Consider the following 26,920-nt stretch of genomic DNA (forward strand, 5'->3'; position numbering starts at 1 on the left):
ATCAGTGTCAATTTCATAAAGTAATAAATATAAGGTGCCTGAGTAGCTCAGTCTGTTAGGTCAGATCCTGATCTCAGGGTCTTGGGATAGAGCCCCGTGTTGGTCTGCTGGCTCAGTGGGAAGTCTGATTCTCCCTCTCCCTGTGTGCCTTCCCACCACTTGTGCTCTCATGCGCTCTCTCTCTTACAAATAAATAAAATCTTTAAAAAAAATAAAGTAATAAATATATTATTTGAAAGCGACCACAAGTTTTTAGCTCAGTAAAGCTATGAATACAACTATTAATGCAAATTCTTTAGCTCTTCAGCCCTCACATTTAATGCACAGTAGCAAGGGGAACCACTATAATCTGATGCTTTGCATTTAGTGGTTAACATCGCTTTGTCACCTCATTATGGGGGGGGGGGGGTCATTCCCTATGTATTACCAACATATTAAGTTTCCAAATATGTGACATTCATATGGAAACATTTTGATCTTAACTAGTGGTATAAATGCTGTTCTTGGACTTTTGGTACCATTTTATGTCATAGACCATCTACAAATTGACATTTTCAAGCTGGTTTTGGTTAACTTACTTACTGTTGGAAATTGGAACTTTCCAGTGTAATAACCTCTGCAAAATACCACTATAGATTATTGGTATGTTATGCTGTTGACAGCATTACAAATGGAAAACACACAAATACCTATAGAAATTTCCTTATAGAACAAAATGGAAATGACCTGGGTGGCCTGCAGCTTATCAGGTAGACCTTATATTGGAAGTTATTTTCCTATTTTGAGCTATCATGCTAGGGTTTAGAATATTCTTATTAGTAAATTCAGATTATGGGTTTGTTGTTTGAAATAGCCATATTCCCCTGCTTAAAAAACAGGCTACTAATCAGATAGTCCGCTTGGGCATGTATCAATGTCATTGTGGCCATTTGGCAGCAGAGTCTCTCAGAAGCTCCAATTAACCATGCAAATATATTTCATAGCATCACATTCCACTTTGTCAGAACCCCCGCTGCCTTTATATTATTAACATAAATGCAGGTGCAAATAGCATTTATGTTCTTTGATAGAAAGCAGTTGGAGACATTTCACTGAGGGACACAACACTTTCAGATTGTGTACATCTGTTCAAATAATGTATCCAGCCCCAGTGACATGAACACAAGGATGGAAACATCTGCCCCTGAGACCATTTGCCATATAGCAGATGCTTACATCTTTATTTATGCAGATGGTTGGTATGATGAGTTGAGCCGGGATAAAAGCAAAGAAGTTTGACAGAGGTATTTAGGATGCTTTGCAAGCCAGAAATGTAGGCTAAGCATTTCATGTTTGTAAAAGCCTAATACTAATAAGAACATAAGTCTTGTATTGCTTTAATGGAATAAACATACTGTCCTATCTGTAAATTAATTGGCACCAAAATTATTAAGATCCTTACAGAAACTTCAGCATGCAACTTATACTAGAAACAGAAATTACTAGTTTTGTTTTGATAAAATAATGTAAAATGATTTTGAATGCATTTTGTTACAAGTTCTTTAAAAACAGTGCTCTGTTTTAAAAGATTTTATACTATCAAGAGAACCTTGTGATGACATTTCTTTAAACTGGGGGAAAATACAAATATCATTAGTTTTAATGTAATTTATGAGCTTTTCCATGAATAAAAATTCACACTAAAATAAATTTCTGAAGCATTACACCTTTGTAAGATTTTTGTCAAGCATTTCATTACTTAATCTTCATTCTAACATTTTCAACTACTGAAGTCTTAATTATAGTTGATATTTTTATTAGGATAAATTACCTTTAGATGCTTTATTTTCAAAACTCTGTCCTGTGGATCTGCCATATTATATTCTCACAGAAAACCACAGTGAAAGAAATAGAAACTTATCAACCAAAAGCAAGACATTTCCAGATTTTATCTTATGTTCTCATTCACAAACCCAACAAAAAAAAATTATAGACTCTCAGAAGAGCTGGGACATTATATTTTATCTAAGTTTGCAGTTCTCAAACTTTTTCGTTTCAGGACCCCCTTTATACTCCTAAAAATTTGAGGACTCTGAAGAACATTTGCGTATATCCATTGTATCTATTGGTATTTATCATATTTGAGATTATAAACTGAAATATATATATATATATATATTTGTGAGTTCATTTTAAAATAAGAATAAGACTTATAATAATATAATATGTATTATAATATAATAAGACATAAAATAAACCTATTTTATGTAATTAGAAACATTTAATGAGAAACTGGCATTGACTTTTGTTCTTTGCAAATATGTCTTACAAGTCTGGCTTCATTAAAAATGGCAGAGTCGGGCACCTGGGTGGCTCAGTGGGTTAAGCCGCTGCCTTCAGCTCGGGTCATGATCTCAGGGTCCTGGGATCGAGTCCCACATCGGGCTCTCTGCTCAGTGGAGAGCCTGCTTCCCTTCCTCTCTCTCTGCCTGCCTCTCTTGTGATTTCACTCTGTCAAATAAATAAATAAAAATCTTAAAAAAAAAAATGGCAGAGTCACACATCTGGTCTTACACACAGTATGTTGTGATATGTCATTTATGTTGAGGTGTTTGTAGGAAATTCAGCTTTCCAGTAGCTGGAAACAGAGGGAGTATATTAATAGCCTTTTCAGGTAATTGTGCCTCTTTTTCTTTGATACAACACCAAAATATGTCTGATAACTGTAATTGACTTCAAATAAGTCAGGTCACTTCTTAAAGTTTAGTTGTGATGAGAAATTTGAAACGACGTCAAGGTACTTCTCTTCTTCTACTTTTTGGTCTTACTCTTGAGTGAGCCTTTTAACCATACGTGTAACAGTAGGTATTAGTTTTTTGGGAGGGAAAGTTCCTTGAGTTTGCAGATCTTCTATATAACATTTTACTCAGTATTTGAAAGATTTGTTAATGTAACTGCCAGTCTCATTTCAAAAATCATTGAGTATTGGGAAGCTTCAAGCTCCCAGTGATGGAGTCATGTTTTCCAAAATTCTGCTGCTTTTAAGAATGATTTTTATCACTGGCAACAGTTACCATCAGATGTTTTTTCTTGTAGTGACAAGCTCTGTTCATTCACTTTTGAGGAAATGTCTGCCAAGTACCGAAATGTGACCATGCTCTTCAGTATGTGTCTGTCAGCTGTAGTGTCAGGTAGAAGTGGCATTCTGTGACAAAAGCCACTAGTTCAGCTTTGCAACTCCGTGGCTCAAGTGCTTGGCTGCAAGTCATCCTTCGGTGTGCAGCGGGAGGTTCTATGAATATGAACCATTCCATCACACAGAGTTTTAAAAAGGCATGTAAAAGGCATGGTTTTTATAAAACTAAAATTTTGTGCTGCCTCTGTGTTACTGTACTGAGAGAGTGTGTTGGTAAAGAATATGGCTGTGTGGACAGTTTGCTGTCACTGCCTGAATTCAGGCTAAGGTGTCAGAGCAGTTTTACCCAATTCTCCCTTTTGTACCATTAGTGCAACAGATGCAAAGATCAATGCACTGGGAAAGGCAAATGGCATCTTGTTATTAGTATGAGAAGACAGTGTTGGGACCCTTCCCAGGGTTGGCAGACCACACTTTGAGACGTGATGATCCATTGTAATCCTCTCTTGTTAAAGGAGGCAACTAAAGTCCAATAAGGATTATTATCTTGCTCAGACCCATTCCAGTAGCAAAAGGAAGAACCAAAGCCAGACCTCTGCCCTCCTTTTAATATGTGATGTAATTTGTTTGCTTTTCCCTGAGGAACTCCCTCTCCCCCGCCACCACCAAAAAAGGAAATCCCCCAGATCCAAACCATAGGCCACAGCACTGAAGCCCTGATGTTTGATCAAGTTTATTAAAGGGGCAGGACTTGCCACATGAGGAATCCAGAAGTTCTTTCAGCATTTTTAGACTTTTTTGTTCAGTCTCAGTGTTCTTCAATGACTTCATTTCAAAAGCAGGTGGTATAGGATTACAAAACCTATATTATCTCTAAAATTATAAAACACCTTTGTAATAATTTTTTCTTCATTCACATCAGTATTTGGAAGTGTCATTAAATTTATTGTGTAATTGTTGCTTTTAAAAAATGACATTTTGGGGGCGCCTGCGTGGCTCAGTGGGTTAAAGCCTCTGCCTTCGGCTCAGGTCATGATCTCGGGGTCCTGGGATCGAGCCCCGCATCGGGCTCTCTGCTTGGCGGGGAGCCTGCTTTCCCCTCTCTCTCTCTCTGCCTGCCTCTCGGCCTACTTGTGATCTCTGTCTGTCAAATAAATAAAATCTTTTAAAAAATAAAATAAAATAAAAAATGACATTTTGGTGTGAACCTGATTTGCTCACCAGAAGCTCTGTAAAAGAAGGCCACCCAGGCAAGAATGGCCCAGGACACTGAAGGGAATCGCTCTGTTTATTAACTCTCTCTCCAGCAATGATGCTGTGGCTTCCTATTATATGGCACTCACCAGCCACCAGAGGAGACTGACATGTAAATAGATAAGTTGTGAAACGCTTTAGTAATAAGTTCAGTGTGTTGGAATGTAAGGGAGAACAGCTTTAGTGCCAGACAGACCTGGGTTCAAATTTTACTCTCACTTACCAGCCTTGTGCCCTTTCAAGAAATACTCCGTTTCCATGTCTGTAGACTGGAGATGTTAATATTAAGAGTTGGTGGTGGATTAAATGAGATATAATAAACTAAGCACAAAATCTGACTGCTGACAGAAGGACATTTTAGTACTACACAATGGAATTTAAGGTATGGGGGATTGAGGAATAAATACAAGCTGATGAGTAGAGACAGGGACCATATACACTAACTACTATTTAATTTTCTCATGAAGAAAAGAAAGGAGATAGGGCAGTAGCCTGAGGAGGAGATAGAGCCCAAATACTCCTAATTGGTGTCTCGCACTTTATATTTTTGTGTTCAGCAAAAGCAAAGGAGAAAGTAAGACAATATAGTTGAGAGTTAATAGTTCACTCATTTAGTAAATAACATACTGTGCGATGGCTGTGTATCAGATACTGATTTGGAGACTGAGGTTTTGGCAGTGAATAAAATAAGCTCCTCTTGCTTGGAGCTTATATTCCAACAGGAGGAAACAGATAATATAATATCATTATAATGAAGGACAGTAAGAGCAGCAGGTGATCACATGGGGCTGAGCAGGTACTTTTAGATAGGATGGTCAGGGAAAGCTGGGAGCTCACTGATGGTAGAAGATCCCTGAAGCACCACGAGGGGCCTAGAGAGAAGTATGAGGTACAGAACAGCATTGGAAATACTCCCATTTCCCAATTCTAAAATGCACATTTTTTTTTTTACATTTTAGTGTCTCGGGACTTGAGGTAGATGAACTATATATTTAGAGTAACAGTGCTTCTCCCTCCTTTCCCCTCGCCCCAGAATAGGAAATTTATTTGTGTTGTTTAATTACATATAAGAATTTAGAAATAGAAATAAGGAACAGTAAGTGATTTTCTACTTGATGACTTCTCTTTTGTCCACGAGGTCTTAGTCAATCTAGGCTGCTATAGCAAAATACCGTAGTGTAAGTGGCTATAAGCAACAGAAATTTATTTCTCATAATTCTGAAGGCTGAAAGTACAGATCAGGGTGCCAACATGGTCAGATTCTGGCAACAGCTGTTGGGGAAGAAAAATTTCTCCTCTACCCTTTTTTGTTCTTTGGCTAACCTAATCATAAAATTAACACAGGACAGGAGAAAAACAAATTTAATTATGTCTGCATGCAGGCACCACAAAGACAGTGTGACCCAAAGACAAGTTGGGGAATTGAGGTTTATAGGCCATCCTGAGCTAAGGAATGGGATAGGGGCCTGGGGCTCCAAAGAGGAGGAGGGTAATTCATAAGATGGTAAGAAGAGCAGATGTTTGGTAATTAGATGTTTGTCCTGTCTTAGAAATGGGGCATTCAGATAAAACGTGTCTCTGGTAATACCCCTCTCTCTGAGCCAGGCTCCCTAACAAAATTCTTTCAGGTAGTTAGGAAGAGGTAAAGGTTTTTCTTGAGTCTTCTATGTCTGGTTGCCTTTAGCTCAAAATAATCCTTATGCCAAAGTAGCATATTTGGTGTCATGTATTCTGCTCCCCTTCAGAGCCCTCTTCTGGATAGCAGAGAAGATTCTGCTATCTTTATATTGTATTCTGTGGGGTCTCTTTTATGAAGGCGTTAATCCTATTCATAAGGGTTCTACCCTTATGATCTAATGATTTCCCATTGGCCCCACCTTTAAATACCATTATGCTGGGGCATTAGGATTTCAATATATGAATTTGGGGGGAACACAAACATTTTTTCCATTGCAGAGTCAATACCAAAAATCCTTGGCAAGAGAGAGAGTGAGACACGAGCATAAGGGCAGGGGAGAGAGAGAGTGCCTCAGAAAAGCAATGAGAGAAACCTGAGCTAACCCCAGTGAGGAACTGAAGGGAGTCTCCTAGGGATAAAAGATTGTGGAATAGATCTGCAGTTCGACACTGGGAACTTTAAATTTGTAATGTTGACCGTTGTTCACAGTGGTTGGATTCCTCAGTGCTAGGCAGCAAGCAGTGGGAGTGGAGAGCACAGTGTGGGACCAGGTAGGGTAGGTGCCTTAGGAAGATAGCAGTGGGGTGAACCAAGCATATGCTAGCAGTGTCCACGGATGGTCAGCCATTAGGCCAGCTCCAGAACCAGGGGTCATCTACCTCAGTACACACATGTACCACTGAGCAGAGCCTTGAGAAAAAGGGAACACAGGTAGACTGTATAACCACTGCATCTCTTCAGGGAAGATGGAGGGTTAACTCTGGCACGTTTCTCACGTGTAGATGAGAGTACATTTCCTTCAACCAGACTTTATCATTGCCATCCAAATTACAGTAAAGGTGTTGATGGAGAAGAAGCCGGGCAGAATCAAGAAGGAAAGGATTCCAAAGAGGTCCCACAGCTTTACGGCTCTGATGATTTCTCTCTCTGTGGTAGCTCAGGTCGGCATCTGATTACCTCAGCTGCACCTTAGAATCGGTATTTGCTGATTAACTCCTACACAACCAATCTGGTCCGTTTCACAAAGGTAACCACCGCTCATGCAGTTACCCCAGAACCAGCGAGCGTCTGCTCCTTCATTGTCTTTATTTTTTTCAGTGTGTCTGTATTCTAGGTGATCTCTCTATATTAATCAAAGTGTGTCTTGACTAAGAAGTAATTCAGTCAAGACTTTACCAAGCAGGAGTTTAGGGAATAATTATCCCCATGACAAAGGGATACACAGTCCTGTGCCTTTGCACTTACAAATCATGAACTATTTGACATAAAAGCTGAGGTAGAGAAAAACTTGCAACAAAAAGGGTTGTAAATCACTGTGAGTTGAAGATAAATCAGAAGTGAAAACAAAACATCTGTAAAACGGTACCATAAAGTAGTGGAACAATTACTTCATTTTTAAAAATGCAGTTTGGATGCTTCTTAAAAATTACCCATTCTATAAAGTAAATCTACTCTTGAAATCACAGTATAAAACTATCTTTGTGATTCCAGTCCCTTGCTTTTAACCATACTATGATCTTTGCTGCTTTGGTTTCATAAAAATGGTACTTTGACCAAAGGCAAGAGCCTTCTGCATGTGTCCCGGTTTAATTGTTCCAACTGACTGCACATTCTCATGTTGAAACCTTATCTTTCTGTTTATCCCACTATGGAAAAGGTTTTCTTCACTAACTGCCATCTTGTTACTCATCCCAGATTCCTAACCATTCCAACTGATATTAAAATATGATTAAAAAGGGGCCCATTTTTAATTTGCTGGTCGAAGAGTTCTTGCCATGAGACATCCGTGTGGCTTACAAAAGCTCTTCTGCGGGAGATGTTTCCCTGCCCACCCATTGTGTTGAAAAACCACTGACTCAGAAAATGTCAGAATCTCCTGGAAAGACGGTGTGCATAGGTGTTTGCTAGGAGGGATAGGACATCAGATGAAGTGATGTGATGTTTTTACCTGGATCAAATTCAGTTTCAAACTCTTCTGAATTTCAGCTGTGTGACCCAACTGAGTCTTAATAATTCTAGTTAATACTAACAGTAAGACTAAGAATGGGAGAATGGAATTAATAAAGCATTTCACGAGTTTCTATTTGTCTTCTTTGTGTCCCCCATAGATCATAAACTATTACATTTCATCCTATTCAGTCATTCTTAGATTTGGGTAAAGATACAAAATTGACTGTTTTGTCATAATGAATACAGTCTTGTACATGTTATAATTTTTGGCCAAAAAGATTAATAACTTTATCTTTTTAACTGTATTAAAAATTAAAAGATTTCATAGTTCTCAACTGCCTTTCATCAGAAGCACTTGAAATCAAAAATTCCTCCCAGAAATAAGGACTGATAAAAGGACTGATAATTAAAATGACGGAAAAATTCATTGAAATAGAGGATTATTAAAATGTATTCTAAATGATAAAGCTTTTTATATTTTCTTTTCATTTGGGACATGAAATATGTGGTCCAAAAAGAATAATTAGTTCCTTGAACTTAACAAACCCTGTCATATTAGTTTTCCTTTTATTGCCATTAAAATTTTAAGTAATGGGATTTCAGATTCTTTCATAAAGAGTGCTTATTTCCTCTTGCTTCCTGATATATTTACATGTCTAATTTATTTAATTTTATGGGCTCCTCTTTCTGCGCCCACCTTTTCCTTGTATCTTTTTTTAAGCTATCTTAAATTATCTTCTTAATGACTTCCTCACCCAAAACACTGAAATCTACAAGAAAGTGGTTTCAAATTATGGTTGACCTGTCCCTGTCCTCTGTGAGAGGATATTTTCCCTCCTAAATGGCAAAATCACCGTGGCTCTTGCTCTCAGGTCCTGCAGAGCTGTGGCCAGCATCCCTAGTTCTGCTTTAGGCTCCTTTCCTCCCAGGGCCACTGAGACCTGGGCTCACCCCCACTCCCAGTCTGCTAAGGGGAGTGACTTTCTTCCAGGCCAGGGCTGAGAACAACAATTAGCCTCTATACTCAATATAAACAAAATCAGGGAAGAGTGTCCCAGTAAACAGCTCTTTAAAATGCACATATGTTAACTCCTCTTCATTATAATGGTTCCTCTGATTAGCACTTTGTCAACAGGGATGGGAAACTTGGGGGCAGGGAGGAAGAGGGGTTGATAGGATAGCTGAGATGTGGGAACAGTGGAGTTGCCCTAAGAGGTGGCTGGAGAGCGGTGTGAAGGAAAAAATGCTTTACAGTTTTATTGGGACCATTATTCACAAATAATAACCATTCCTTCCCTCTTTCCTTTATTTACTTTTCAAAAAAGAAACATCAGTTTAAGGATTCAGTGCTATTTCCATATGATTAGCATTCAAGATTTGTGCATTTTTTTTTCTTCTCACCAAAAATAACTGTTGGGAACCTCATAGACTTCTCGTCAAGAGAAAGCGAAAGGTTAATGTCTGCTGAGCATCTAACTGTCATAGGCACTATCCTGGCACCTTCATGGGTACTTTTTTCATTTAATCCTGACCGTGACCTTTGCAGCAAGATATTCTTATGCCCATTTTGTAAGTGGGACAGTTAGGCGCAGAGAGTGACTTTCCCAAGCTGCGAGATAGAGCCAGGAGCTGAAACCATACCTTTCTGAACCCCAAGCCCCATGTTTTCACTGGTGACCATGATAGAGGCCATCACTGTGCTCAGTAAGCTCAGTCAGCATGTTCGCCAGGCCTGGGTTTTGAGTCCCAGCACCGTTACTGAACCAGCTTCAAAGTCTTGATCTATAAAAAGTACTTTGCAATAATCGCTCTTGCTCTCTCGCTCTTTTTTTTTAAGATTTTTAATTAATTTACTTATTTGAGAGCGATGGGAGGCACATGCACAAGTTGGGGAAAGGACAGAGGGAGAGAATATCCAGGCAAATTCATGCTAAGCACAGAGTCTGATATGGAGCTCCAGCTCCCACCCATGAGGTCAGGACCTGAGCTAAAATCAAGAGTCGGACGCTTAACCAACTGACTATATCACCCAGGCACCCCTTAATGGAAATTTCTAACTCAGGTTTTTGTGACAATTAAATGACATAGTGCATGTAAAGTGTCTGATAAGTGCTGGGAAGTGAAGAAACATGCACAGCAAGCCTTGCCTTTCTTGCTAATCGAGGGAATGAATTCATTCTCTGGCAGGAAGGCTCTCACAGTCCCTTGCTGCAGGGACCGTGCCTGGCTGTCGCTTGTGGGTGTCATTACAGGAGGGAAGGAGAAGGCGTTAGCTGAGAGCGTGGCTCTACAGAGCAGGGAAGTGTGTGAGCAGAATGGACAAAACTGGACTCTGGATACAAGATACCCGATTGGGGAAGTGCCTATTTGTATGGTATCAGATTGCCTGAAATCTGGGTCCTAGATGTACTGACTCTAGGAGGTCTTAGTGCTCCAGATAAGTGGGCTAGAAATGACTATTTGGCATCCTGAGTCCTTGGACACAAAACAACAGTGTGCCTGTTGCCAGCACATTCTACAGTGCACTCTGTAGTCAGTGCTGAAGGAATTCTTGTTGACTCTGTTGCTGCAGAGGCTGGGTGGTGCCTTGGAGAGAGGGTAGGCAATGGCTCAGTGTGTTTATAGGTTTTTCAAAGAAAATGAAGTTGAGCTCCCTTGTGTTATGAGCTGTTTCTTTTATCTCCTACTTCTCCAGGGTTTAGCCAAATATGTTTTAACCGGAGACCATCTTGGGAAACAGTTTGAACCCCAACTGGAATTTATCATTTGAAAGCCAAGTGAGAGGGAGAACAGGGATGCCAGCAAATAAAATTAAAAATAGGGTTTTACAGTTTAAGAAAATTAAAACCTAAACAACATCTGAAAGTTTTGGCTCTTTTGTGGCTAAGACTTTGGCAGCACTTGTGTTCTGAGCCTAGGGCAGGGAGCCTGTTTCAAGAGTGGGGACTCTCCTCCCTGTGCCCGGTCACTACTCCATGTTCAGCAGAAGGCCAGAGGGGTCCCAAACAGATGGGGTAATGGAACTGTGCCCAAACCAACAAAGGGACAAGCGGGACCAACTTCACTCAGAAGTCACAGAGCAGGCCTTGGTTCTGCCAGGGGAAATGAGGGAGTGAATTGATGATTGCAGTCATTGACAGATTGTAGTCATTGACCACCCTTGTGCTTGTCTCTTAATATTGTCTAGGCCTTGTTGTGAGACTGTGACCAAGCTGGCTTCCGTGCTGGCACTTAGCACCATCAAGCCCTCATTCCTCCCTCTGCTGTCTCTGCCTGCAGCCGACACATGTTGGACCAGTCCTTTAGTGGTATTGGAGGAGGAGGAGGACACACATTGTACCTTCTCCAAACAAGTAGGTCTGGTAATGTTATTGGACCTTCAGAGTCCTATGGATAGTAAGGGCAAAGTCAACTTTTAAAAATCTGCTTTAACCTTTAATGACTATTTTTCATGAATTCTCTTTAGTGAGTGGGCTTTCAGAAAGCTCATTTAATGGTAAACGGAAGTTTTGGAATATCACAAGTCATTTCTATTTCAAGTTTCCCCTTTTTTCCTCTCCTTAAACTTCAGAGACAACATTATATCTTGTAGTTAAATAGGACAACTTTGTTTATAATGTAGTCCCTTTGAGGGGAGAACGAAAGAGTGGAAGTTCATTGCTTCAAATCAGAATGGGACAGATCTGTGTTGTTTGGACTTTGGCAATTGCTTAACTTCCTCAAATCTCATTTTTCTCAGTCTGCGAAAAGGGGACAATAAGTTACTTGCAACGTTTGTGTGAGGGCTCAGTGAAAAGACCTAGCACAGATCCCAGCCCATAGTAAGGACTCCATACCTCCGTGTTTTCCTTTAATCCATAGTTCCGTCAATTTTTCACCAACTGTAAATGTCACTTTGCAAAATAGTTATTTTTAGTACACTTAATGTAGTAAAAACAGCCCATATTTAAAATCCTAATATTCAGTTTCACGTTGTATAATTGCACAAAATTAATTTTACTGAGTGAGCCTTTTATGTTTTCAGTTAATAAAAGTCCATGTTTAGTGCCTGTGAGTCCTGTGAGTCTCTTTAACTGTGTTATGGGAAATTTTGCAGGATTTCCAGAAATTATGAATGTCACTGGAAATTTCTACTTCTCGTTATTTAGTGCACAGTTCTTTGAGATCTATAATTCAGTAGGTGACGGGGAGGGTTTCCCCATCTGGGGAGGCCTTGTAAATGCTTGTGGAGCAAACCACTGTTGTAGCTGCATTGCCAAGAAAGACTTCCTATAGTCACGCTGTCCTCGTGTTTTAGAGTTTTAAAAAGCTAACAGCATTTTCAGCTTCTCTAACAACTCCTATTGTTCAAACTACTTTAAAAAAAAAAAAAAACAACCTGTAGTTATTCTAGCATAACTGACCTTTATTGCAGATTGCCTCATTTTATCCTAAAGAGCCCACTGTTTGCGGGAATAATTCTCAGGACTCCCATTGTCCTTGGGAAGTAATGAGCTCTCATACTTCTCAGTGTTTAACTTTGGGGGTGGTTATGCACTGCCTGTCAGATGATTAGATTACTTCCCTCATCGTTAGCAATTCTTGTCCTTAAACAGGCAAGGAAAACAGAAGACATGCCGTGTGGAATCTAGACACGCTCATTTATGTAGACATACACTTACCCACCGTGACTTATACCCAACGGTACCCATTTTAAAAACAGATTCAAAAGGGAAACTTCATTGTCCTTGAATTCCTCCAACAGATATTTGCAGGCACCTCCTGTGTGCCAGGCACAGGGAGTGCTCAGTGGAAGAGAAGCGCGTATCCCCTCCTGACCGCTCCGTTTCCCGTGTCCCCCAAACCCAAGGCCACCATGAATGCCAGTTTCTTCTGCTTCCCTTCAGAGATATTCTCTGCATAAAAGGAATATATTTGTGTATGTACGTCACTATTTTTTTTAATCCAAGTGATAGCACACTATACATCTCACATCTTGGAGAATATTCTAGATGGATCTAGCTCACCCGTCTTTCTTACTGTTGCATGGCATGACATTGGATGGTTGGAGGGTTATTTTATAATGTCCCTATTGCTGGACTTGTTTAAGTAATTTCTAGGGGTTACTTTTCTTCTCTTTGGAGACCTTGTCCTCTTTCTCCTGCCTTACATTTCTTCTAATGCATCACTGCATTCCGTGTTGCTCCATCATTAATGATTCTGGGAAAAGGGACGTATCACCACCTTCATGGACACCCTTGCCCACACTTCCTGATAGATCCAGGCCCGCATGCTGAGTTTACATTTATCTAGTAAGACCCTATCTTTCACCCCACGGATTTCTTGTGATTACCCTGTAATTGTTGCTCATGAAGCAGCTGATCAACAGTTCTACCCCCGGATCCACTTCTTTGAATTGCAGCAGACTAGAGAGTTGGCTCTGTCTGAGAGGCATCGTATGTGGCACCTCGGACTGTTGTTTCAGGCTGCCTGGGCTGCTCACCGCTCAGCATTCTCCCACGCTGGGGCAGCCAGAGACCCCAAAGGCTTCCCTCTGCTCCCAGATCACAGCCGGCCTCCTTTTCCTTTGAATAGCCTTGTTCTTCCTGTGTGATTTTATTTCCACCGTAATGTAGAAACTTTTGAAGATCAATCAAAGCACATTAACTTTAAATGCATCATAATTAGCTCGCTCCCTTTTGGATGGCTCTCTAAAGTATATCTAGTTTCATTTCTGGAAACCTTCACTGTCAGAAGCTTGCTTTCTTATACTTGGTCATAAAAAATAGGAAGCCCCTTCCCAACTTAAATCTTTAGAGACTTTGAAGTGACCTTGACCACAGGTTGTTGCTTCAGCTGTACCTTCTGGTCTTTGTTATTTCTGCTCTTCTTCACGTTGACATCACCGTTCTCCGCCTTTGAGGTTCAGTTTTTCCATTTCCAGTTGTTTTTTCCCTCTTCAGTTCCTGCTTTACCCTTCTGTGGATGTCTTTTTTTAAAAAAACAAAAGAAAAGAAAAAAACAAAACAGTTTCTTCTTCAGAGCTTGCTTGTTGCTCTGTGTTATCTTGTACCCAAGCAGCATAATTTACTGTTCTCTCTTCCTCCCTCAGATGGTTAATTATCAGGCCTCACCGATCCCCTTTGTATTAAAGGGTTTTATCATGATGCTAACCCAGTTTCTTACTCTGGCAGTGAAATTAAGTTGAAAAAAATTTTTTTCTGGACATAGATCCTCTCCTCTTTTAATTTTGAAAATCTAGAAAAGTTAAAGTTTACTTTTGAACTGTGGCCCCCTTTCTTTTTTTTTTAAAGACGATTTTTTTAAGCTGAATCTGTAAATTCTTTATTTCAGCCATGAGTCACTTAATTGCCACTTACAACTTCAACAGGTAATTACAATTATGACATTTCTGCCACATGCCCAACACTGTTCTAGATCCTGGAGACACAGACAGACTCTGCCTTCAAGAAGTCCACTTCCGGGGCACCTGGGTGGCTCAGTGGTTAAAGCCTCTGCCTTCGGCTCAGGTCATGATCTCAGGGTCCTGAGATCGAGCCCCGCATCGGGCTCTCTGCTTGGCGGGGAGCCTGCTTCCCCTCTCTCTCTGCCTGCTTGTGATCTTTGTCTGTCAAATAAATAAAATCTTTAAAAAAAAAAAAAAAAAAAAGTCCACTTCCATGAGGGAAGGCAGTGGCCCATAATGTAGTCCAGGAGATGGAGCCAATGTGCTCGAGAAAATTACAATAGGAAAGGAGGTGGGGAGTTCAGAATGGGGTAGTTTCAATTAAGGTGGTCAGAGAAGGCTCACCAGGAAAAAGCCATTTGACCAGACTTGAAGGAAATTCTGCAGCAAATACCGGGGATTTATCTGGAGGGAGAAGGGGCTTCCTGGCAGTAAGCAGAGCAAATGCGAAGGCTAAGGAAGCAGATATGTGGCACCTGGAAGGAGCAGCAAAGAGGCCACCATGGCTGGAGGGTAGTGAATAGAGGAAGTCAGTCAGAGAGGTTCCCAGGAGCCCATGCCGTAAGGCCTCTAACGCCATGGCAAGGACTTTGGCTGTCCAATGGATAGTTTTTAGCAAAGGAGTGAGGTAATGTGTCTTGTTCTGTGATGTAGTATTGTCACATGTTATTCAAGAGGATTTATGACTGATGAACAGAGTAGCCTTTCTTCCAGTTCTTTTGTGCTTAGTCACTTGCAAGTATGAAGCAGATCTGAAGGACCCCAGGTTTTCTCTCCTCTTCCTCCCCCTTCAATTTGCTGTGTAGATGCCAAGACCAGTATTATCACTAACGTTATTATTTAATAAGCCTTGTCTTTAAGCCAACGAGAGCTTTCAATAACATTAAGCTTTTTGTAAACTCAATCCTGATTTAACATATTTCTTTACAACTTCTTTCTGTACTTCTTCCACAAAGATGAGAAAATAAGACTTAAAATGAAAGACATTTAAAAGCCATAAATATAGAACCAGAAAATAAATCAAAGTATTCAGGAAGAAGAAGTCAATGTGGCAGACCCATTTGGGAGACTGTTGTGAGGTGATTGGCTTATTTATTTACCCATGAACTTCATGGAAACAGAGCTGAGAAGGATCCCAACAGATCACACAATTATCCCAGCCTGAGTTTTTCCAGACCATCGTGCTCCTCCTTTTGCTTCTTACTCTAATGCAAGCTGCCACATGAAATGTGTTTTTAACATACTTTTTTCATCACCAGAGAGTGATTACTTTCTAAAACAAGTTGGTCAGTATACATTTCACCCTTATTCCTACTGCGCTACTTATATGTGAGGAGTGTCATTTTTGCCAAAAGAAACAGCTCTCTGCTAAAATTGTTAGTTTTGGTAACTGTAGACATTAAAATCTAAGCTGATTTAAAAAAAAAATTTTTTTAAGATTTTATTTATGTATTTGACAGAGAGAGATCACAAACAGGCAGAGAGGTAGGCAAAGAGGCGGGGGAAGCAGGCTCCCCACTGAGCAGAGAGCCCGATGCCAAAGGCAGAGACTCTAATCTTTAATCCACTGAGCTACCCAGGTGCCCCTAACAATGTTTTAATTATCAGCTTCTGAAGGCAGAAATTGTGTCGTTCATCTTTGTGTCCTTGGTATCCCCCAAACTGCCCTTGGATCCTTCATCCACAACTTCGAAATCTCAAAAGCACAGAAAACAAAATCTCATCAATAGTTGGGTACCAAAACTTGTTCAGAGGCAAAACCTGAACCGAGTGAGACTATTTTAAAAATCTTCAGTTGTTCCAGTGTTTTGTGAATACTCATCTGTTTTACTACGGAAGTGGCAAGAGGTTTAATTTGGGTGCTCCGCAGACCCTGCTGGGTGTTTCCATAACATTTGGTTTATGTGTCTTATTACTTCCCTAAAATTTAAGTGTAAATCAAAAAATATATCTGGTCCCAAAGGTTTCAGAAAGGGGATGTGGGCCTCTCATAGCCAGTCCCTAGAGTGGCATGGGTACCCCATAAGCATGAGTGGGAGTGAAGTTTGGCTAAAGTGAGGCACCTAGAAAAGGGGAGCTTTTCCACAGCCAGGTCTAATGACCTTGAGGTCTCGGGGGAATAAAAAAAGTTCTTAGAAGCGGTGCATCGAAATGTAGTCTTAATATTCTCTTGGCATATAAGTTGTAATTGGTCTTCCATTAACCTAATAAATCCCAGGAGTAGGAAGTGTTATTGTTAAAACTTAAAATTATTCCTATTAGTGTCTCAGCAGGTGATTTTTGTGTGATTCATGTATTTTTTATGTTGTCTCCGTATCTTATCATTTTGTATCATTTTGTTTTCCTTCAACATTTTTTAAGGTGTCACATCAGCCTTTTTCATGCTGGTGATTTAATTGCAAAAGCACACGTAAACAGTTTGAAAGGTGTGAGAAGAAATTCACAAGTCACCTGGGGAACAGCAACAAAACTCGCATTCAGTCAGGAATTCCTCCTCTGTGCAAACAGCCCACTGCCAGTGGGTCAAATGGTGTGTCCTGAAAGTGAGAGAGAAGCGAGCTTGATACAAGACGTGTTTGTTTCACACTGAAGATAGGGTGGGAAATATGGATATGAATTAAACATAAGCTTTCCTCTCTCAAAGCTTAATAAGGAGAATAAGACGTGTCCATAAAATAAATGAAATACACAGCAGAACATACCAGAGGAGAGTCTTTGTGGCTCGGGAGGTCAGGAAGGGAGATCAGGAACGAGAACTAGGTTCATAAAGAAGGTGAACTTGTGGAATACAGTTTGGGAGAGACAGAGGCCAGCTCTTGAGAAGCTCTGTGTTGAGTAGTAGGGATATACAAAGAGATAAATTATCATGGAAAGTGGTCAGTGATATCCTGGGGGCTTTGGAACCATAGCAGAGACTAATCAGTCCCTGGGAAGGTGTGTAAGAGTTGATTTTAAGTCTGGGTCTTGAGAAACACAGGAGTTTGCCCAGAAGGGCCAGGGTGGGTCTGAGAGCTTACTGCAGGTAAGTAAACTCTCCACAGTAGGACAGCGACACTAGGGTGACTTTTTATATTGTACTGTAATTGCAGGCGAATCACACATCTCTTCTGGACCGATTCAAAGTGGGAAAGGTTTGCAGAATAAAAGTCAGTTTAGGACCATTGCACCAAAAATTGCGCCCAAGGTCCTAACATCCAGAGTGCTATCGTGCCATTCCCCATCACTCTCTGATCAGGTGAATCCGGGACCCTCCGTCAACGCCAAGCCACTGGGAGTGCCTGCCCAGAATTATGCTCTGATGCAGGTTGCTGGACAGGAAGGGACGTTTTCTCTTGTTGCTCTGCCACACGTTGCCTCGGCTCAGTCAATCCAGAAGCCCAGATTACCACTGCCTGAAAACATTAAACTGCCTATTCCTCGATACCAACCTCCTAGAAATAACAAAGGATCAAGAAAGAAACCCATTCAGAGCTCCTCTGAGACAGGTGCTGGCATACCTCCTGCCCAAACCCATGCGTCCCCCTCCCCACTTGACCATCCCGAACCCCCGCACAAAGCCGGTCTGTTGGAGCAAGTACCGTCACGAGACCAAGCTCCAGCCGGCGTTAGCACAGTGGCACCAACCAACCAAGGTGGCCCCGGGGACTCTCCACCTCTGGTGACCAGTGACCGTGGAGATACGAGCCCTCCTGCTACTCCACCATTGTCCACAGCAGAGGAGCTCGCTGGCAAGCAGGATCTTCCAAAGCCTTCAGGCAAAGCGAACTTGGTGACCAAGAAAACCTGCAGTAAGCCTTCTTCCGTTGCTAGTGAAAAGCTTAAAGAACAAGTTGATCTTGCAAAAGCCATGACCATTTTATCACCCGCTGTTTTTGGCAACACGGTTCAGCTGCTCTCTCCAGTCCCCAGAGGTAAACTGCCAATTCTTCCCTACGCCCGGATGAAAACAGCGGAGGTGTGCAAAGGTCCGTCGGATATTAACACAGCAGACAGTTCTCTGCCTGGGCTCAGGGCCGTCTGTGATCAGACGGCTTCCATCACGGAGGGCTTTCATGCAGCCACCAAAACAGTTGTCAAGTCACCTGCTCCACAGAATCCCTGCGAGAGCACTTTCTGTCCCGCCACCAGACTAGATCTAGGCCACAAAGCCAAACTGAACAGCGGGGCAGTGAAGAGAAGAGTACGGAAACGAAAGGTACCAGAGGAAATGTTGGCATTTCAGGGGAAAAGGAGGAAGTGTATCATTAATAAGTGTAAAGATAGTAAAGAAAGAGTGAAAACTGATCCGCAGGAATCCAGGGACCAAAAACCCGGGGCTCTGAAGAAATACCGCAGCATTATGCCGAAGCCGGTGATCATGGTGCCTGCCTTGGCTCCCCTGGCTTCTCCAGCAAGCGTGCTTCAGCCCCACACCCCTGGCAGCCTGGGACAGGACGTTTTGTTCAGTAATACGCTCACTCCTAAGTACCTGGGCTGGAAGCAGGACGGCAGCGCGTCCCCGAAGCCCAACTCCACACTGCGGAATGGCTTCCCCAGCCTCAAGAAGCCCTGGCACAGATGTCACGTGTGCGACCACCACTTCCAGTTCAAGCAGCACCTCCGAGACCACATGAACACACACACGAACAGACGGCCGTACAGCTGTCGCCTGTGCCGCAAGGCGTACGTGCGCTCAGGCAGCCTGAGCGCACACATGAGGCTGCAGCACGGCGAGAATCGTCTGAAGAAACTCGTGTGCTGTGAGTTCTGCGCCAAGGTGTTCGGTCACGTCAGAGTCTACTTTGGCCACCTGAAAGAAGTGCACCGGGTGGTCATCAGCACGGAGCCCTCCCCCGGAGAGAGGCAGCCGGGGGACTCGCCGAGGAACAGAGGCTTGGGTGTACGAGGGACCGATGGATCTGGGGAGAGGTGAGTGACCCGGGGATGCAGGCGCGGAAGCGGGGAGGGGGGTCGGTTTGGGTTTGGAAAACGGAGCGGGATTTCACATTCAGAAAGGTGACTTCATAAGAACATACCCCACATTTAGATCTCTACAGGGAGCTGTCTCTTCCTTCTCCTTCTGTAAAGAGTGGTCTCATTTCTCTTGGGTTTCCGAGCAGTGCGAGTGGCCCATTACGCTCACCCCGTAGGGGGCGCACATGCCAGGTTGGGCTCTGCTGGTGACAGCAGAGTGAGGGAGGATTTTGGCCTCTTGAGACACGAATCCGTAAGGTGCTGCCTGTGGTTCCTGGTGCTTTCTGCAAACTAATTTTCCCCAAACCTGTGGCCACAGAATTTACATCTAAACATTGTCCTTTGCCCCAGAATACAATCTGACCCATGGTGGGGACTCCGCGTGCCCCATGCTACCACAGCCTCAGGTGCCCAGACCCAGCCCGTGACGTTGGCCCAGTTTTTCCTGTCAGGCCGGATTAACGTCTCCCATGTCACTGCTGCCCTGTGCAGGTCCTGGCTCTGGGCTTTAGGAACCAGCAGTAAGCCATGGAGTTCCACAGTCTGGCCTTGGGGCTGCAAGCAGTGGCTACGCCAGGTGGTCCCCCTCCATTTGCCCACTTTCCACCGGGTGACGGGGGGAGTTTCACTGAAATCCATTCTCATTGCACCAGGAAAATTAAACATTTTCTAACCTTAGATGCTCTGCCCCTCATCATTCTTAATTGTCCTAATTGTTCCAGATACTTTCTATCCAGTTGTGTCTTCCTCCGTTACATTTGTTAGAATCTTCCATCTGGCCTATTTCTTCCCGGCTTTTCTGTAGTTTCTCTGCTTTACTTCGGGCATTCCTGTCCACTTGCGGACATCTGTGCCTTTCATTAACGCACATAGCGGACTCCCTCAAGAAACCCCGCCTTCTTCATAGTCTTCTGTGGTACAATTTGATTTTTAGGTAAAATGTCCAAACTGCTTTGCATGCTCAAGGTTAGTGAGGAAGGGCAACAGCATGGGTGAACCAACAGGGTCCCTGCCAGGCTTCACTTGATGCTACCTGCCTCTTGAGTCGATGACACCTCATTGGTCACCAAAGAGTCATTAGCCCCTCTGGGGGAGAGAGACAGGATGGGAAACTCCCCCTCCCTCAGTGGACACTGGGAGCTGGAGAACCAGGTGGCCCCAAGCAGGAGTGATGGCTGGTATTCCCCGTGGCCTCTGCTTCCCGGGTGCTGTTCCCCCCATTCCTGGAACTTCTCCTCAATGGGGCTGTTCTGGATCCCTGAAGGCAAGCGTCTGAGAGGAAAAGCTTCAGGGGCGCTTTTTGTGAAATCTTCTGTTGGCTATTTTTCCTCCTTTCCAGGGAAAACAAGTCAAGCCTGGAAGAGGACCTCCTCCTCACTCAGGCAGATGAAGTCAAGTTACAGATCAAATGCGGCCGCTGTCAGATCACTGCTCAGTCTTTTGCCGAAATCAAGTTTCACTTACTTTATGTCCATGGAGAGGAAATTCAGGGCCGGCTGCAAGAGGAGATCCTACCAGGAAGCAGAGGCACTCAGGAGGAGCTGGTGAAATACGCTGCTCCCTTCTGGAAACAGCATCCTGAGAGAAGAAAGCTGCTTCACAAGCACGGTCCCCCTGAGGAGGAGTTCCCTGCATTTCCCAAACTGAAACGGCAGCTCTGCCTTTGTCCCCAGAAGGATATGGAAATCCTTAGAAAGGCTGAAGGAGCCCAGGCAGGACCCAGTGAGGCAGGTGCGGCCCCCTGGGCCCCTGCGGGTCCCAATCCCCGCGTCCCCCTGCTTCAGTCCCACTCAGGTTTGAACTGCATCCTATGCACACAGACACTGCCAAGGAAGGAAGAACTCCTCCTGCACTGGGAGCAGCAGCACAATTGTGAGAACCCTTCAAAGCTATGGACCATCTTACACACACTCTGCCACCAGGGAGAGATCGCACTTTCTGACAAACCTGGACAATGAAATACTGGGGTGGGAAAGGGGGTTAACGAGAGTGTTGCTTACTGGCTTTCTCTTTCTCTCAAAGCTTTGTGTTCCTAGGGTGGTGCTTCATTATAAAAGTCAAACAAGTTAAGGTCAGCATGAATGAGCACAAGTGATTTTGTACATAGTTTTATTTTCTTATGAAATAAGTAAATATATATATATGTGTATGTATGTATGTGTGTGTGTGTGTGTGTGTGTATATACACACACACACACACACACATACACACACATACATACACGCACACAAACCCTTGATGTATATTTTTCTAACTACATTCAGTTTTATCCCAAAATTCTATGTACTCACTGTTAATGTCCTAGACTTTATTTGAGAATGAATAAAAAGATGAAAATTTGGAGATTGAAATGTAAAAGATGAGAGATTTTTCTTCAAATACAGTTTGCGGTGTGTCTGAGTGTGTGCGTATGTCATTTGGTTCAGCTGGTTTCTGTTTAAGTAGACCGACAAATGTGATGCATTTCCAGGTGGCAAAACCAGTTCAGTCTCAAGTGTAGTATAGTGTTGATATTTATCAGATTTGCTGGGGTAGTAGGAGAGGCTATAGGGCAGTACATTTAATAAGGTTCGCGTCTACCGTAATTGAAAATCCATGTTTCCAGGACTCAGGTTTTTTTGTTTTTTATTTTTTTTAATTTTGCTATTTTCTTAAATGTATGTTGCCTTGAAGATCAGATGTTGGCTAAGCCTTACAGCGGTAGTGTTCCATTATCAAAGTAATCAAAACTTTTTTAGTACTTCAGCTAATAAAAAACCACTTTTTTGGTTAAAAGTTCTTTTCAAATAGTCTTTCGGGCCAGGAAATTTACAACCTGGAAAGTGCACGAGGTGGTGCAGTCCAGATGTCGAGGTGTCTGAAGAGCTTGCCCCCCCCCCACACACCCCAAGGAACTTCACAGGGTTGTCCCTAGCTTATTGGCTCTCCAAGCCGCTGTGCCTTTCAAGCCCAGGGTTCACTTTGAATGTCAAAGAGTAAATGGTTGCCTCTTAAATTCCTGGGAAGTGACCTCTCATCAGAAAAGTTGCCATTTGGAGCTCTGGGCCATCCCTGGCTGCAGAATCATTTTCTTAGAACGAGGGAGTGTGAGCGGCCAGCCAACTGGAATTTCAGCCTATGGGCAGAGGTACCGTGCCTGTGGCCCATTTTTTCATGCTGCAGGAAGTTGCCTAAGCAGGAGAAAGTGAATTAGAATTGATAAGCTTGTGGATCTTAAGTCATCTGTTTTTAATGTCTCGTTTTTAAAGCAAGTGTTCATAAGGAGGATTTGGCTCGAATCGTCCAGAAAGGGAAAACTCACATCTTGGGTTTTTCTAATCGTTCTATAAATTTGAGAAAAGGAGGGTAAAGGTGGAAACCTCTGGAAGATTTTGCCATAGTTTACTGATTGATCGGGCTCTACCCAGTTTGAAAGGGATCCTGTCAGACCTTCACTGGTTAATACTTGTAGAACAGAGTTAGTAATGAAACCGCTTTGCCATTCAGTGCAGCACCCAGTTTGTTTGGGGAAGATGGGTCTGGAGACACTTAAAAAAGAGATCGACTGAAAATCCTATTTGAATTCAGACCATGAAACTCAGATTCCATCTCTAATTCAGACTCTCGGTGCTCCAGTATTAAGCAGCATTTCTGAAATACAGGTCAGTTGGCTAAGGCAGAGGAGTGGGTCTGGAGTATGAATGAAGCAGAGGGGTGGGGCCAGAGACACCCACCCAGCACGGAAAGGAAAGTCTGAGTCCCGGAGGTTGTGTGACACCCGCCTAGGGGCAGTGTTTAACCACAGATTCTTACAGCAAGGGCACAATACTGAGAGTGTAGTCGACCTCTAAAAAGAAGAGATTTAGGAATGGGGCACCAGCCCAGGTAGAGAGGTGTGACCGGCTCATGCCTGGCTGGATCCCCATTTCAGCAGGGCCCCAAACCCTACGTTTGGGGGGGTTGGCGCTCATCTTTAAGAAGACTCTTGTTAGGAGAGGAAGTGTGCAGTGCAGAGGGACCCCACTGGATGGCTATGCGTGTGGGTTCATTTGGAATAGAATGTTCTAGTTCTCGGCTTCTAGAGACACTCCCCTACATTATAGTGGGAATGGCCCCAATGCCACCTATGATAAGGGGCTTCTGGCACTTAAAACTAGCCCTTCTTCAGCAAGAATGGCATGGCAAAGGACTCCTACTGATGGTGGGGGGAGGGGGAGGGCCAGGAAGAAAAGGGAGTCCTCCAGCTAAAGTGACTCTGGGAATGGCTCATTTTGATGGGCCAGTGGATCTTCATTGATAAGCCTTCTTTGGGCACAGATGTGTCATTGGTGCAGTCCCAACCCACATCCTTGACCCAAAGGCAGGGAGGGGTAGAAATGTGCTGTTTCCTCCATGTGACCATGAGAGGGTGACCTGTCCAAGGCTCCATTTCCTCACCTGTAGAATGGAAAGGATGCTCCTTTCACTGTGGTGAAGCGCCAAGGAGACCCAAAGGAAGTGTCTGGCACACTTGGGCCTAGGAACTAGGGGCTGATATTATGCTTCCAGCCAGCCTTGGAGAAGAGGTATGTTGCACCATAGAAAGACCATGTCAAACAACTCAGGTAGGCCTCAGGTCCAGAATTCAAAAATTAAAACTCAGAACCATAGAAATATACATCTCTGCACAAAATGGGTTAATTTTTCAGTAATCAAACCAGGACCCGGATTGCATGGAGGCTTGCCAAGGGTTTACTTAGTTGATACAGAAAACGGAATTATTTTCATTCCAGGCTCTATTTTGGCTCTAGTAGTCTCCCTGGGGCTACCGCCCCCCAAACTCCCCCCTGCCCCCGGTCCTGATCTAGGTGGTACCAGCAGTTTCTTGAACTTGACAATGGTCTTGTCCACTTCTAATGCCAGACCATGAGCCTCTTGAAGGCAGGGATCGTAACCCCAAAGGATGCAGCATGTGACACTGGAATAATGTACAATCAATACTTGTTGAAAAAAATAGATACATTAGCTAAATACAAACAGAACTGCCACTTGCCTTTTCATGAATAAAGCCAGCTTTAGCAGCAACCAGACTCATAGCAAAGAGGGTATGAGAGGCAAATCTGGTCTTAAGTTCAGCACGCTCATTTTGCTTAATGTCTTTTGCTTCTTGGAAAATTGTCCCAGAGCCAGCAAAACGAGACTTTTTTCTTTTCTTCTGGTCCTAAATTATTTCTGAAAGTTACAGCATTTTAGATTTGTATTGTTTTATTAGCTGTCATTTTTATTCATGTCCTCTTTTGTTTCGCTCTCTTTCTCTGGACCTCTTCCTGGTTTAGTTTGATGGTTCCTCCGTTAAGCTGTTCCTCATATGGAAAGTTGTCTCTTCATCAGCACGCCATAAATAATCAAACCTGGGTGCATTCCATTACCTTCTCTGGCTCCACACTCCTGCCTCCCAGCTGCACAGCTCCAGCTTTCTGTGGCCCCAGTGACAGGATTGTTGGCAATAAATGCTCAACTTCATTTATTTATTAGAATTCTCAGATCTGGACTGGTTTGCCCCATTCAAGCTGCTGACATGCTTTGTTAGGTACATATTTTATGGAGTCTCCTCTTTTCACTGAGCTCCTGAGAAACAGTGCCCTGATAGAGATGAACTGGGGTTTAACAGAACAGGCTTTTAGTTTCAACTATATACTGACTTGCCCGACATTAGACCAGCAGCAGCTTATCTAGGCTTGTGGTGCAATCCAATAGCTATTTTAACTATATCCACCTCTCCGGGAATGTTCCTTTTGAGGTGAAATGTTTATTGTATCTCCTGTTTGGTCATGGTCATGGTCATCCCCATCATAAAACTACAGCCACAGTTTTGTGAGCATATTTTAAAGTTGGGTTCAGTATGCAGACATTAGCTTAGCGGTACATCACATTTTCCATACTCCAAAGTGTGAAAACGTTTCAACATGTTGCCTAAGCCTAGAAAAAAAATCGCTATCTGTGGAAGGAAACCAAATGGGACAGCGCAAGAGAAATAAAGATGATTTGTTCTAATTTTGATGTGAAGCTCATCAGGGATTCGTTTGTATGAAACTTGTTCCCATCTTCAGAACTGCTCCCCACCCCAGGGTTAGCTTAGCAGCAAAGACTTCACCTATAATAGGAAAGCTATATTGTCTCTTTTGGTAGGCTCCAAAATAAAAATTGCAAGCAATTAACATGATAGATCATTTGTGATAAGTCAAACAGCCACTAAGCACTACTCCAAAATAAATAAATAAATGAAAGCTTTCACCTTCTGTCATTAAATATAAATTTAATCTCCAACTCCGGAGTTGTAAAGAGACGACCCCATCTTATAGAGGCTTTTGCAGAAACAGCAATGAACCTGACCTGACTACTGCCTGAGTTGCAATGCAGATCTGAGTAAAATAATGTGGCCATGGATAAGATCCAGGTGGCTCAAACATATGAGTCCATAACCATCCCAGAGCTCTGGCTATATCTGGAAGCAATATTTAAGAATATGTTCTTAGGTCACTAAAACACTGCCTTTTCCTAGTGTAATCCGAATTAAAGCACAGTTCAGTTTTTCATAAGACATTCATGGAGCCAAGCCTTTTGAGCCGTAGTTACACGCAAGGAAAGTTAAAATATCCAAGACAACGAAGTCTTTGGAATGGTATTTATTCTTTCTTGAACGGTGGGGTTGGGGGAGCAAGAGGGCAGTAGTCCTATGTCAGGATGTGGTGGGAGGAGCTTTTTGATTATGAAAATCCCCAAGGGGCACTACCAAGGTAGCGGGGCTCCTGGAGCCAGTGTCCCACAGGAAAGTGCCAGTAATATTTAGGTACAGTCACAGTGGGGCGAATGAAATCAGACACATAGCAGAATCGAAACCGCACCAACTTCTTGATCCAGGATCTCCGGGCTTCTGGCACTGTCCTCAAGATATCAGTGCACATGTACGCAGATGGATGTGTGAGGACGGTCATGGCAGCGCAGTTGATAATGTGTGGAAAACTTATGCAATTTACGTGTCCATCCAATCTGGTTAAAAAAACGTTACCGCATACCATATAATGGAACACCGCGCTAGAGCATAGGAGACTGAAGTAGCTCTTTGTGAGCTGGACTATGTCATGTGTGAAGGCAGCAAGCTCCAGAACAATGTATAGTGTGCTCTCGTTTGCTTTTTAAACAGAGGAGGAAAGGGAGAAGGAGAAGGGATAAATGTATTATAGATGCCTGTGTATGCACAGAACATTTCCAGAGGGTCATTTCAGGAAAGGAGTACTGGGAGATGGGAAGGAGGGACCCACTTTTGCCCTGTTGAAATGTTTTGCTGCATTTTGTTTTTTCAGTTGAAAAAAAATGGCTTTACCAGATTAAGTGGTAGCTCTTTCAGGAAGGCCTCAGCCAAATCATGAAGGAAGGAAAATTCGTGTCACCCCTCAGCTTTAGGGCCCATGCACATTTCCCCAGCTGCACCCTTGCTGCCTAATAGTACCGCATAGACAATGAGCCATGGTGACAGAGACATCTTGTCGACCCAGTATGCACATG

The 26,920-nt window shown here is 42.9% G+C and overlaps 1 protein-coding gene across 5 annotated transcripts in view; it reads left to right on the forward strand.

The window, feature by feature from the left end:
- ZNF438 (zinc finger protein 438) overlaps positions 1–21,763 on the forward strand; it is a 180,810-nt gene extending 159,047 nt beyond the window's left edge. For all 5 annotated transcript variants that reach the window (XM_046010548.1, XM_046010549.1, XM_046010546.1 and 2 more), the window contains 2 exons: positions 17,532–19,350; positions 20,735–21,763. In XM_046010548.1, the coding sequence (XP_045866504.1) occupies positions 17,532–19,350; positions 20,735–21,353 (2,438 nt within the window). In that variant the 3' untranslated portion in view covers positions 21,354–21,763. The remainder of the gene's footprint in view (positions 1–17,531; positions 19,351–20,734) is intronic.
- The last annotated feature ends 5,157 nt before the right edge of the window (positions 21,764–26,920 follow it).

This window comes from Meles meles, chromosome 7 (genome assembly GCF_922984935.1).
Source record: "Meles meles chromosome 7, mMelMel3.1 paternal haplotype, whole genome shotgun sequence".
Classification (NCBI taxonomy): domain Eukaryota; kingdom Metazoa; phylum Chordata; class Mammalia; order Carnivora; family Mustelidae; genus Meles; species Meles meles.